We start from the raw sequence: 13,510 nt of genomic DNA, 5'->3' as shown, positions 1-13,510 counted from the left end.
GAATTGTGGTTATTCTTTTTAGGAACTATCTTCAAAAATGACTGTGTCATTCTATATTCCATCCAAAGTATTTAATTAGGAGTTCCAATTTTTCTATATATTCACCAACATTTGATATTCCCTTATTTTCTGATTTTAGCCATTCTAGTGGGTGTAAAGTGGTATTTTATTGTGATTTTGACTTGTATTTCCCCAATATTTGATAATGTTGATCATCTCTTTATATGGTTGTTGGCCTTTTGTATATATTCCTGCAAGAAAGATCTATTTAGATACTTTGTCAAATTTTTAACTGGATTATTGGTCCTTGAATTGTGAGAATATGAATTTTGGATACAACTGTCTTATGATGTATTATTTGCAATTATTTTCTCCCATTCTATAAGTTGTCTTCTCATTTTTTGATGATGTCCTGTGAAGTACAAAATTTTGATGAAGTCTAGTGTTTGCATTTCCTTGTTACTTATTGTTTGCTATCTAAGAATTATGTGCCAAATCCAATGTTATGAAGACTTACCGCTGTATTTTCTTCGAAAAGGTTTATAGTTTTAGGTCTTACATTTAGGTTATGGATCCATTTTGAGTTAATTTTTGCAGTTAGTGTGAAGTAAGGGTTTAATTTCATTCTTTAGTATGTGTGAGTTGCCTACAAACCATTTTTTAAAGAGACTATTCTTTTCCTTAGTGAATGACATTTGGCACTGTTCTTGAAAGTCAATTGACCATATGTATGGCTCAATTTCTAGACATTCTGTTGTTTTCTTTTCCTCTGTACATCTGTCCTGGTGCCACAGTATCTTATTACTATTGTTTTGTAGAACATTTCGAAATCAGGCAGTATGAGTTCTAGTTAATTTTTCTTCCTAAGATTATTTTGTCTATACTGGATCTCTTGTAATTCTATATGAATTATAGAATCAACTTTTCAGTTTCTACAAAGAAACTAGTTTGGATTTGTTAGGAATTGCATTGAATCTGTAAATCAGTTTGAAGCACATTGCCATCTTAACTGTGCTAAGTCTGCTAATCATTGAATGTGTGGTAGAATTCATAAATGAAGCCATCTCAGCCTGGGCTCTAGGATGTGGCTCCATGGAAAAGCTCTTCCCTAGCATGCATGCTGCCTTGGGTTTGACACTCAGCACTGCCCTCCACCCCCAGCTTTTAGATTTGGGTTTTTCTTTGTGGAAATTACTTGATTTTGAATTCAGTATCTTCACTCATTATAGATTTTTTTTTTTTCTTGAGTCACTTTTGGTAGCTTATGTCTTTCCAAAAAATTGTCAGTTTTGACTAAGTTATCTAATTTGTTGGGATATAGTTCACAGAATTTCTTTATAATCCTTTTCATTTTTTAAGTTCAGTAATGATATCATCGGTTTCATTCTAAATCTAGTAAAGTGAGTTTGTCAAACATGATTACTCTCACAGGCCATTTTTGTGCCTGCTTTTTTTTCCTGACATATGTTATAATTGAGATAATACAATGGTACCTTGCTTCACAAGCTTAATTTGCTCCACAGTTCTGGAAAACATGTCAACATCTGTGTTCGTGTGGGAAAGAAGGCCTCGGTCGTGTTTGTCACCCAATGCAGAGTTCACAAAGAAAAACAAAATTTTGCCACATGCTACTGTTTGCCAACCAAATTGTTTGCAAACGAAAGGGTTTTAGCACTTCTGGGCTTCCTGTTATTTGCTTGCCAATTTGATTAGTATTAGCTTGATTAAGTCTGTTCTACTGTCCCTGATGTTAAGGTTTGAATCTTAAATGTGCCCCAGAGGTTCATGTCTTGAAGGTTTGGCCCCTAGCTGATGGAACCTTAAGACAAGGGACCTAAAGGGAGAAAGTGAGGTCACTGGGGATATGACCTTGAAGGGGAGATTCAGACCCCAGTCCCTTCTCTGTCTTTGTCTCCTGGCTGCCATGGGGTGAACACCTTTGCCTCCATATTCTTCCTGCCATGAAATTCTGCCTCACCTCAAACCTAGAAAAAAAAGAGCAAACTAACCATGGACTAAAACTCTGAGCTGAAATACGTCTTCCTTCCTTTTTGTTTGTTTGTTTGGTTGGTTGGTTGGTTGGTTTTTTTGGTACCCGGGATTGAATTCAGGACCTTCCACTTGCAAGGCAGGCAGCGGAACCACTGAGCTAAATCCCTGGCCCCATCTTCCTTCCTTTAAGCTGAGTTTCTCAGGTATTTTGCCCCAGTGACTGAAACACTAATGAACACAACCTCTGCTTCCCAGCAGTACTGTGCCTCTGATTTTGCTGCTTAGGGAGGTGCAGTTCAGGGGTATGCTCAAAGTCAGGCTTGGTAAGGCTATTTTAGTAGTTACCTTTCTATTTCTGAGACATCATGTCCCCATGGCCCTCCATCATGTCCCCATGGTCATGTCCCCATGGCACACTTCCTCCAAATGGGCCCACCTCCTAAAAACCTATTCAGCTATGAATTCCTCCATAGATTAATCCATTGATGAGGTTATTGCCTTCACAATATAATGACTCTGGAGGAGTCTCTTAATCAGTCAAGTTGATGATCAAGATTAACCAGCACATCTGTCTTCTCTTTTGCTTATCGCCTGGATACCAATTTCACTGGTTGCTGACTCTGTTTTATTTTTTAACAGTGCCTTAGGGGCATAAATTGCTCTACAAATTAATTCAGCCAAATTCTTGCTCATTTGTAGTAGTCATATCTGAGATCAGTACTTGGGATTTGTTTTGACTCTAAGAAGGCTCCTCCTTCCGGCTGTCTCTTCCCCAGTTCTGTCCTGTGAACAAGCCAGCCTGCATTTTAGCTCACCTTTTGAGTCACGTCCCATGTTCCTTTTGCCACAACCACACCACTGTTCTTTAGTGCACCCTTATGTTTCAACTTCTCCAAGCTCTATTGTAAATGAAGTCAGTTGATTTGGGAGGAAATTCAAAGCTCCGTGTTTTGTGGCCTGCTCTTCCCTCAGACAGACTCTTCAGAATAAGATTCTGTAGCTGGAATTAGGGACAGTGGCAGACTTCTTTCTGAGTGCCACCTATGCCCTTGGAACTGAGTTTTCAGTGGGACTATAAGGAAAGAGGATGAGGGATGGTAGGTTCCCTTGGCTTGCCTCTCCTGGCATGAAACCACTGCCTCATGAGCCAGAGCAACGGTGATGAGGGCCCTGGCATTTTCAGCACACTGCCCAAGGCAGAGCTCCTCTTCTACAGGTGGGACTGAATGAAGAAAGGGATCCCCCTCCTCTCAACAGCAGATGCCCAGGATATAGCCTCCACAACAGAATAACTGATGCCCTCTTCCTCCTCCTGGGAAGGTGAGGGAAGAGGGAGGCTTTTGTTCTTGGCTACAGAAGCTGGGCATGAGTCTCTGCTAGAAGTGGGGAAGGAGGGAGTTTTGGTTCAAATGCCACAGGTTTTCATCTTTCCTTTAAAATTTGTGCTGATTTTCTTTCTTTTTTTTTTTTTTGTACTGATTTTCTTTAAAAATGCTCCTTCATTTGCTCTTTTGTCCCTAGGATTATTTTCAGAGGCTTTGTCCGGTTTCCATTTTATCGTTTTTAGTTTCACTGGGAAGTGGGTCATGGAGCCTTCATGCTACTACACCAAAAGCTGATTTCAGCAACTTTTTGTTGTTGTTATTTGTTTTTTTGTTGTTTGAGACAGGGTCTCATTATGTAATTCAGGTTGAACTTGAACTCACTGTGTAGCCCAGGCTGTCCTATGACTCTATGGCAATCCTCCTGCCTCAGCCTGATGAGTACTGGAATTACAGGCGTGTACCACCACACCCAGCTCAGCAATTAATTTTGAGTTGAACTTTTATCAGAAAAATAGCTGTAGAGAGGTGATAAAATTTAAAAGATTTTATCTCCTCTCATCTAGTGTTAAAGCGTGCATGTAATAGTTTTTGGCATTAGGTATGACACATAAAGCAACTTTAGAATTAACCTGCAATGTTGGTAACACATTTCACCAAGGTGATCTTTAATAATTGTTTATTATCCATATTTTTCTCACCTAGGAAGTGTCAAAACTCCGATCACAGCTTGCTAAAAAGAAACAAAATGAGATGAAACTTCAGGAGGAACTGAATAAAGTTCTGGGTGTCAGACGCTTTGATCCTTCAAAGGCTTTTCAACATGAATGTAAAGAAAATATTGCTCTCAAAACCCCATTGAGAGAAAGTAAAAAAGGAATACATGTGTAGAACTGTCATCTTCCTTTGGATTTGCTTTCATATCAGTAGCAACTTGCCTTCTTATGAACTGTGAAAATTTATTGGTACTTTCTGATGTGAAAGAACTTTTTACCGAAATTGATGCGTATACTGCCTTTCCTGGCTTTCCTATTCTCTGACAGATCCAGATGCTCCGGTCCTTCAAGCCCTATTCAGATTTCATCCTCCTCTTTATTTTGTGTGACCTTTTTGCTGTTACTTGCACCCTGTACCATAAATTATTCTCTGTATAAAACCTTTATATTTGAACCTAAATGTCTCTTAGGTCCTTAATTATTTTCTAATTTGAAGTTTTAGAGAAGAAAATTTTTCTTTTTGGACTGAATGTTTGTATTGCACAGTAAATGCAAATTGGTTAAAATAGTAAATAAGAGAATAAAAGTAAAATAATGCTTCAGAATGTAAGCATTGCTTCATCTGTCTTTAAGAAAATAGAAGGTCGGTGGGGGATTTAGCTCAGTGGTTCCACCTCCTGCCTCGCAAGTGCAAAGACCTGAGTTCGATCTCTGGTACCAAAAACAAAACAAAAATAGAAGACCAGGCTGGGGATTTAGCTCAGTGGCACCTTGCCTGCCTCGAAAGCAGAAGGTCCTGAGTTCGATCCCCAGTACCAAAAAACAAACAAAATAGAAGGCCTGGAGGTGGTAAAGAGGGAGCAGGCCCTTCCAGCTCTGCCTCCCTCTCGCTTTCTCAGGTATCATGGTGCACATGGAGGAGGCAGCAGCCTCAGGGAGCCACCTGAATGGTGATCTGCACCCAGATGACAGGGGAGAGGGAGCTGCTGCTATGGCTGAGGAAGCAGCTAAGAAAAGAGACCAAAGAAGAGTAAAAGAGCTGTTGCAGGTCAGCAGGAACCTAATGAAGAATCAGGAGCCTCTGTGGATGAGGTACCAAAACAGTTGGAAAGACAACTACTGGAAGAGAAAGAGATCGTGATGATGATGATGATGATGATGGTGGTGGTGATGGGGAGGATGATGGGAATGGAAAGAAGAAAAAGTAGAGAAGACCAAAAGTTCAAACAGACCCTCCTGAGGTTCTGATATGTGACCTGTATCCTGTGTTCCCCAAAGGACAGGAATGCGAGTGCCTACCCACACAAGACCTGCAAACAGCTGCTTGAAGAACTACAAGTGAAGAAAGCATTAGATCAAACTAAGAAGAGATTTGGAATGATTTTCAAGAAGCTACGAAAGCTTCTTGACAAGTTAGAACATCGACAAGTTAGAAAATACGTTACGAGCTGGATCGAGCCTGGGATGATGATGATAGAAATCTGTGAGAGATTGGAGGACTGTTGACACAAGCTTATAAAAGAGAATAGCTTAAACGCAGGCTTGACCTTTCCCACTAGGTATTCTCCCAGGAACTGTGCTGCCCACTCTATTCCCAATGCAGGTGACAGCAGTGTTACAGTGCGATGACATCTGTAAGATTGACTTTGGAACACATATAAGTGATAGTAATATTGACTTTTTATTGTCACTTTTAATTGCAAATATGATATGTTATTACAAGCTATAAAAGACGGCACTAATACTGGAATAAAGTGTGCTGGCATTGATGTTCGATTGTGTGACATTGGGGAGGCCATCCAAGAAGTTAAAATAGATGGGAGGACAACAAGTGAAGCCAGTCCATAATCTGAATGGACATTCCTTTGGGCTGTACAGAATACACGTGGAGAAAACCATGGGCATCATGAAGGATAGGAAGGCAATGAGAATGGAGGAAGGAGAAGTATATGTCATTGAAACCTTTGGTAATACAGGAAAAGATGTTCATAATGACATGCAGTGTTCACATTACATGAAAAATTTTGATGTTGGACATGTGCCGATAAGGCTTCCAAGAACAAAACACTTCTTACATGCCACAGACCAGCTGCAGTCGATGTCGATGTAGGGTAAGAAGGGGAGATGTCCTGGGCCGGCGATTAAGAAAGAACCACCTCAAGCAATATTCAGATTCCCTCTGATAAGTCTCAGGGTCTGATTTATTTTTATATCTTTAAGCAATAGCTAGGAGGCATTGGGCAGAACATGTTTACATTTTAGGTTGCCTTAGCAATTTCTATTGAAGTAAAGGTTATTTTTTGCTAAACAAAGTACAACTCCTCTAAGCTGTTTCATTTCATTGAACATCATGAATACATATTTAAAAATTACAATTGTCCCCTTATTTACCCACACCTAAACAGAACAGAAAGTAACTTAATCAAAATCTTTATATCAGCGGGGGTACAAGCAAGATTTAATCAACTAAGTGTCAAACTTGTGGTCACCAGCTGGCCCTTGAGAAACTGCACAATGGTTAATATAGTTTGCTATTAGCTCTCTATTTTTCTATACCTCTATTCATCCTAACTAAATGTCATTTGGGTTCATAGTCCATGAGCAGGAGATATTTACAGCACTTTGAGAAATATTGAGTAACTTGCCTCCTTAATGCATTTACCTGTCTTAACTTTCTTTCTTTTTCCCATTTTCCACTATTTCTTACATCTAAAGTCTGTCCTTTCAATCTCTTCATAAGACCCCTTTAGTAAAAAGAATGTCAGCAATAAGGGGGAGTTATAGTAGTGGGAAAACAGAGGGGGTTTTAGGAGAGGTTTCTTTAGGAGTGAATGTGGCAATAGAACTAAGAGAAACTGGAATTTGGGACTTGTGAGCCAGATCAGATTTCAATATATCATTACCAATTTGCCTTATGGAGAGTTTGTTGTTAGTCACAAACACAATGACTCCTGTGATCAGAGTAACAATTATAAACATTATGGCAAGAAAAAATAAAACATGAGGGTACGATGTGTTCCACCCTTTCTTTCCTCCAGCTGGAACTTTGTCAAGCAGCAATGGAGGTCGTTTGGGCTTCGCCACTTGCGTATCATCAGTGAGAACTTTGGCACCCCTACCTTCTGCTGCAGATGGGTAGATTACCTGGGAGAAAGAAAATACTTGATGCAGCTGAAGAATCTGTGTGACTTGGGCATTGTAGATCTGTATCACCACTATTTGATATTAAAGGATCCTACACAGTGCAGTTTGAATTTACCACACTGCTTCATCCACTTTGTAAAGAAGTTGTCAGCAGAGGAGATGACTATTCACCTTAGTCCAAAGCCACCTCAACATCTTTGTTTTCTTTTTTTTTCTTGGTGAGACAGGGTCTCACTAAGTATTTCAGCCTGGCCTTGAACTCACTATGCAGCCCCAGCTGGCCTCGAACTCGTCAGCCTCCTGAGTGGTAGGATTACAGGCATGCACCACCATGCCTAGCTAATATCTTTATTTTCTAAGCTTTGTTGAAATACATTATACCAGAATTAACTTGAAACATGCTGTCTGTTTTAACAGTGGGGCCTGTACAGTATTTTTATCCATGTTTAAAATAATTAGATTTTGATCAAAAGCAAACCATCTAATGTAATTAATCAAGGAACAAGCTTTCAGGACTTTCAAATATTAACTGTTTCTTCCCTGTATAGGAATTGCTATAAAGCTCAGCTTAGTTAGGAATGACTTAAATATTTTGTTTGGAACACCTAACCATGTCTTTTGGATATTTATATTGCCATATTCTTAATTGAATGCTTTGAATGACTGACTACATGTATGTCTGCACCTATGCCCTCTGGTACTGCTTTATACCCTTCCTGGAATCCGCTTTCTAAAAAATGAAGACATTTTCAGATTTGGAAAAAAGGAAGAAAAGGTCTGGGGATTTAGTTCAGTGGTGCTGCTGCCTACCTCGCAAGCGCAAGGTTCTGAGTTTGATCCCTGGTACGAAAAAGAAAAAAGGAAGGAAATATTGTTGATGTTATGTTTATAAGGATATTTTATAATCTTGTATTTACCTATCCATAGGTATATGAAGTGAAGTTCAACATTTTCTACCAAAATATCTTTTGAGGTTTTTGGGGGTGGGGTACCAGGAATGGAACTTGAGACTTTGCACTTACAAGGTAGGCAGGGCGCCACCAAGCTGGCCCTGATATTTTGTTTTCTGTTGTTAACTACTTCTGTAATACCTATGTTTTTCCTCTCATTCTGAACATTTTAACTGACTTTCAGCTTGCAGTACATCCCATCATATCATCCTAGCTTGATTATAGAGGACTTTTCTTAATCTGAAAGGGTTAAAGAGGCGAAAGCACCGTTGCTTGCTCTTGCCTCTATTTTGATTTCGTAACAATGTTCTTTCTGTGCTTCCCACCATCCATCCAGTTGTCCAGTTCAAATAATGACAAGCTTAACTCCATAGTAACCTCATTATCTTTTATCAAAGTCATTGAGTTTTTAATAATTTACACAGTCCTAGGCTCTATTCTAGTTCTGAATTCAAATCTGTAGTTTGGCCTATAAACCTGCATTTTTTAATACACTTGTTAATTCTTAGATACACTAAAAATCTGAGAAAGTATTTAACTTTGGAGACTTTGTCATCTGCTTGTTTACTACAGTTAGTATAATAAGCAAAACTGCGGCCTTACACCACATCCCGAGTCCGTTGTTATTTTTTTTTTTGACATAAGGTCTTTGTTAGTTACTTTTCTCTCGCTGATACAAAATACCTGACACCCAAAGATAAAAGGGAAAATTTTTTTTTTTGTACCAGGAATCGAACTCCAGTCCTTGGTGCTTGCGCAGCAGGGCTCGAAACCACTGAGCTAAATCCCTGGCCCTAGGGAAAGATTTATTTAGCTCACAGTTTATAGAGGTTTCAGTCCATAATCAGCTGCCTCCAAGCAGGCAAGGCAGAGGGGCTACAGTTCATGGGTGGGGAAGACAGTATCTTTCTGCGCCTTTTATCTTATTCAGACTACTTAGGGTGGGTAGCACTCACACCCTTAATCCTAGTGCCCTAGGGCCTAGCATTGTAGTGTGAATCAATCACACACTCTAGATTCAACCACCTCTGAAAAAGCCCCATCTAAGACTGCAGAAAGCTTTAGAGCGACATGTAGACACAAGCTATGACAGGATTTTATAGATCCTAAATTGCTCAGGCTGGGCTTGAACTTTTTTATTTTAATCTATACCTCTATTTATTTATGTTTTATAAATTTTATTTTATTTTATCCCATTCCTCCCCTCAAGCCCCCATCCCTCCCTATGTACAAAAGCTTTGTTTCCATTTTCTCCTTCTATTTTCACTTTTTTTCTTGTTGCTTCTTTCCTTTCTCCCTCCCTCCTCCTTTGTTCCCCTTCCCATTTGAACACTTTCTTCCCATTTCCCAGCATGCATTCTACATCTCAGTCCTTATTTCTACATTCAGTTCCTCACACCAGAGAAACAATGCGGTATCTAAACATACGTGTCCAATTTATTTCACTTAAGAGTATGGTCTCAAGGTCCATCCATTGAGCTGTAAATGTCTGAAGCTCATCCTTCTTTATGGCAGAGTAGTACTCCATTATAGAAAAAAAACCCCACATCTTCTTTATCCACTCATCAGTTGATGGGCTTTTGGGCTGTTTCCAAGATTTAGCTATTACAAACTGCTCTAAATATGGGTGCTCATTTATCGCTGTGGTATGATGTTTTTAATTCTTTTGGGAAGATATCAAAAAGAGGTATAGCTGGGTCAAAAGGAACTTCTAGTTTTAGTTCTTGGAGGTATCTCCACATTGATTTCCACAGTGGTTGCACCAGTCTGCACTCCCACCAGCAGTGAAGAAGGGTTCCTTTTTCTCCACAGCCTGTCCAGCTGGGCTCGAACTTTGGATTCTCCTATTTGGGTGGGATTACACAGTGGGTGCATGCCACCCTGCCTGGCTAGTACAACTTTTTAACCCACCAAGATTTTTTGTTTTTGTTTTGTTTTGTTTTGTTTTTTGGTACCAGGGATCGAACTTGGGAGCTTGTGCTTTCGAGCCAGGAGCTGGAATCACTGAGCTAAATCCCCGACCCCACCATCAAATATTTTGATATAAGTGAACTAAGAATCAATCCTTAAAGATAAGCCAAAAAAAAAAAAAAAAAAAGAATCACAGTTTGTTTATCCATTTATTAGCTGATAGATGCTTATTTCCAGTTTTAAGCTATTTCAAATTTTGCTGCTATGAATATTCATGTGTAAGTCTTTATGGATCTGTGCTTTCATTTCTCTTTGCTATGTGCCCATAAGTGGAATTACTGGGTCATAGGACAGGGCATGTTTAACTTTATTTAAAAACTGCAAACAGTTTTTTAAAGTGGCATTTTCATTTTATACTCAACTAGAATATTCTAGTTGTTCAAATTGCTTATTAGTGAAGAAGTTAAGAATATGCCACCCTCAGCTTTAGCAAATATGTTGGCACAGTTTCCTTCCCTCCATCAGTATGCTGGTTAGAGGATTATCAGTATGTTTTCTTTGCTAACTAAAAAATGTAACAATGTTCTGGAACAAGCCACACAGTCCTTGAGAGGTTCACTGAGTTCCAGTGATGTTCCTCCACCAGAGTATGCACAGGACCTCAATCTCATTGAAGAAGTGATGGGAATGATGTTAGAAATTATCAATTCCTGCCTGACAAATTCTCTTCACCACAACCCAAACTTGGTGTATACACTCCTTTACAAACGGGATCTCTTTGAACAGTTTCAAACTCATCCTTCATTTGAGGATACAATGCAAAATATTGATCTGGTGATCACCTTCTTTTTTTTTTTTTTTTTTTTTTTGGTACCTGGGATCAAACTCAGGACCTTGCTTGTCAGGCAGCAGCACCACTGAGCTAAATCCCTGGCTGGTGATTACCTTCTTTAGTTTAAGGTTGCTACAAGCTGGAGCTGAGCTGTGAGTGGAACAGGTCTTGGAAATCATTAAGCAAGGGGTTGTTGCATTGCCCAAAGGTAGACTAAAGATATTTCCAGAATTGAAATTCAAATACCTGGAAGAGGAGCAGCCCAAGGAGTTTTTCATCCCATACATCTGGTCTCTGGTCTACAACTCAGCAGTGGGCCTGTACTGGAACCCACAGAACAACCAGCTGTTCACGATGGATTCTGACTGAGGTAGGGTGCACTCCTGCCTGCCTCCCAGCCAAACAGCCCTGCTAGTTATTTTATTCAGGAGAACAGAAGCAGACCGGTTGCCTGGTGTGTCTTCTGTCAGAGAGGATCACATGAGTGTGTTCCCCTTGCACACTTTGAGTTGGAGAATTGGTGCCAGTTGGCCATAGATCACTCAGCCTCGACCGTAGTGCAAGGAGGGAGGTGTGCACAACAATAATAAATGGAAAAATCTGCTATTAAAAAAAAAAAAAAGAATACTCCACCCTGGCATAGTGACGGTTTTGAGTTAACAGAACTTATAAAACAGCAGATGCAAGATCATTTTGACTTTCTTTTGGTTTTTTAAAAGCTGGAGATGAAATTCCTATGTGATAGATGCTCTCTCTGTATTAGAATCAAAGTAACACTTCTTAATATCATGGATGGGAAGTTGAAGCCAAGAAAATTCTATGTAAAACTTATGAAATTAACTCATATCTTAGCATCATCTCATAAGTTCTTTTTCACAATTTACTGTTCTTGTCTCATTCAATGTATGAATGTTGAACTATGTCTTTGGGTCTTTAAGTCCTTATTAAGGCACCTGTGCATTAGATGAATTTATAAGGTCTTTTTCTGTCTTATGTTAATTTAATTCTCAGGTCCAGCTGACAAGCTCTAAAGGGTAAAGGTAAATTTTCTCCTCCATTCTACCAGCATTTGATATTGTCAGTTTGTTTTTTTTAGTCATTCTGTTAAATATGAAATTGGTATCTCATTGTGTATCTAATTTAATTTGCATCTCCCTGATGTTGAGCCTCTTTTTTTTATGTGCTTGTTGACTGCTATGGCTTGTATCAAGATGTCTCCTCAAAGCCCCATGTGGTCATAGGTGGGCTTTTTTGGAGGCAACTGGATCTAGGATGTGTGATGCTGGGATTAGTGGTCTGATTTTGGGACTAAGGGTGTGTGGATTAGTCTATTAATTGGTTTAGCACAGTTCTGGGTGTGGATAATGGGAAGGCCCACCCTATGTGCCATGTAGCCTGGATGGCATATAAAGGGAGGCTTCGCTGCTGCTGTTTCCTACTACTGCTCGCTCTTCACTACTTCCCTGATTACTGCCTTCTATCTACCCTGTCATGGACTGTTTCTCCTGTGTGTTGCCCCTGTGGCATGCTCCCCTGCCTCAGAGCCAGCCAACAATGGACTAAAACTTTTACAAATTGTAAGCCAAATAAACTTTTCCTCCTCTAACTTTGAGTGTTGAATATTTTGTATCAGCAACAGGAAAAGTAACTAAGACATTGACCAATCTTATATCTTCTTTTGTGAATTGTCTGTTAAAAAATTTTGTCCAAGCCAGGTGTTATGGTGCAGGCCTGTAATCCCAGCACTTGGGTGGCTGAGGGAGGTGGATTGCTTTGAGTTCAAGGCCAGCCTGAACTACATACCGAGAACCCTGTTTCAAAAAAAAGGTTTTTTTTGTCCACTTTAAAAATTGTTTTTCTCAAATTATTGAGTTGAAGGAGTTCTTTAAATATTCAGAATACAAGTTCTTTTCAGATCTATGTATTGGAATTATTTTTCCCAGTCTGCAGTTTGCTTATTCATTTCCATATTAGTGTCTTTTTATTATAGACAGCTAAGTTAGATAGAAATTAATAGGCAGGCAGATAGGAATTGGGCCTTTGTGTGAGTCAATACAGAAGATAAAAACACATCAAAATTGTTGTTGGAGGTAAATCTAAAGAGAGTCCAGCCTCAAGATGGAGACACAAGAGCCAGGCCTACAAGCCTCCCCTAGAGATAAACAGCAACTTGAGGTTATACTGTAATTAGCACCCGTGGTTCCTGGGCCCAGGCAGGCATCAGACACATAGATGGGTGACCAGAACATACTAACTCATCCCTTCCCCCAAATGCCTTTTTTGTTTCTATTTTAGAAGTACACAGATCAGCTAAAGTTAATGAGCCATAAACCTCACCATGTATCTCGCTTTCCTATTGGATTAATATAGCTAAGCAACGACGCTTATAATCCTATTGGTTGATTGTAGTTTGACCCACATTGTACCCATGTTGTGATTTTTCTGTATAAAATATTTTTGGAGCTTAGGAGGCTAAGGCAGGAGGATTGTTTCGAGTTGGAGGCCAGCCTGAGCTACACAGGGACTTCAAGCAGCCTGGACTACATAGTGAGACTCTGTTTCAAACAAACAAACAAAAAATCTTGGAGAAATAGTCTGACCCTCCTGTCTGTCATGAGCTTTCTCTTAGTAAACCTTTCCTAT

The 13,510-nt window shown here is 39.5% G+C and overlaps 1 protein-coding gene and 1 pseudogene across 3 annotated transcripts in view; both read left to right on the top strand.

Moving 5' to 3' along the window:
• Hmmr (hyaluronan mediated motility receptor) overlaps positions 1-4,490 on the top strand; it is a 31,797-nt gene extending 27,307 nt beyond the window's left edge. For all 3 annotated transcript variants that reach the window (XM_004836425.4, XM_021240054.2, XM_021240039.2), the window contains one exon: positions 4,020-4,490. In XM_004836425.4, the coding sequence (XP_004836482.1) occupies positions 4,020-4,205 (186 nt within the window). In that variant the 3' untranslated portion in view covers positions 4,206-4,490. The remainder of the gene's footprint in view (positions 1-4,019) is intronic.
• Positions 4,491-4,632: 142 nt separating this feature from the next.
• On the top strand, positions 4,633-7,606 carry LOC101724589 (methionine aminopeptidase 2-like; annotated as a pseudogene).
• Positions 7,607-13,510: the final 5,904 nt, after the last annotated feature.

The sequence above is a fragment of the Heterocephalus glaber genome, unplaced genomic scaffold (genome assembly GCF_053883595.1).
Source record: "Heterocephalus glaber isolate CG9 unplaced genomic scaffold, H.glaber_assembly_v1.0 deba00001606, whole genome shotgun sequence".
NCBI classification, from domain to species: Eukaryota; Metazoa; Chordata; class Mammalia; order Rodentia; family Bathyergidae; genus Heterocephalus; species Heterocephalus glaber.
This window is presented reverse-complemented; position numbering and strand designations above follow the sequence as displayed.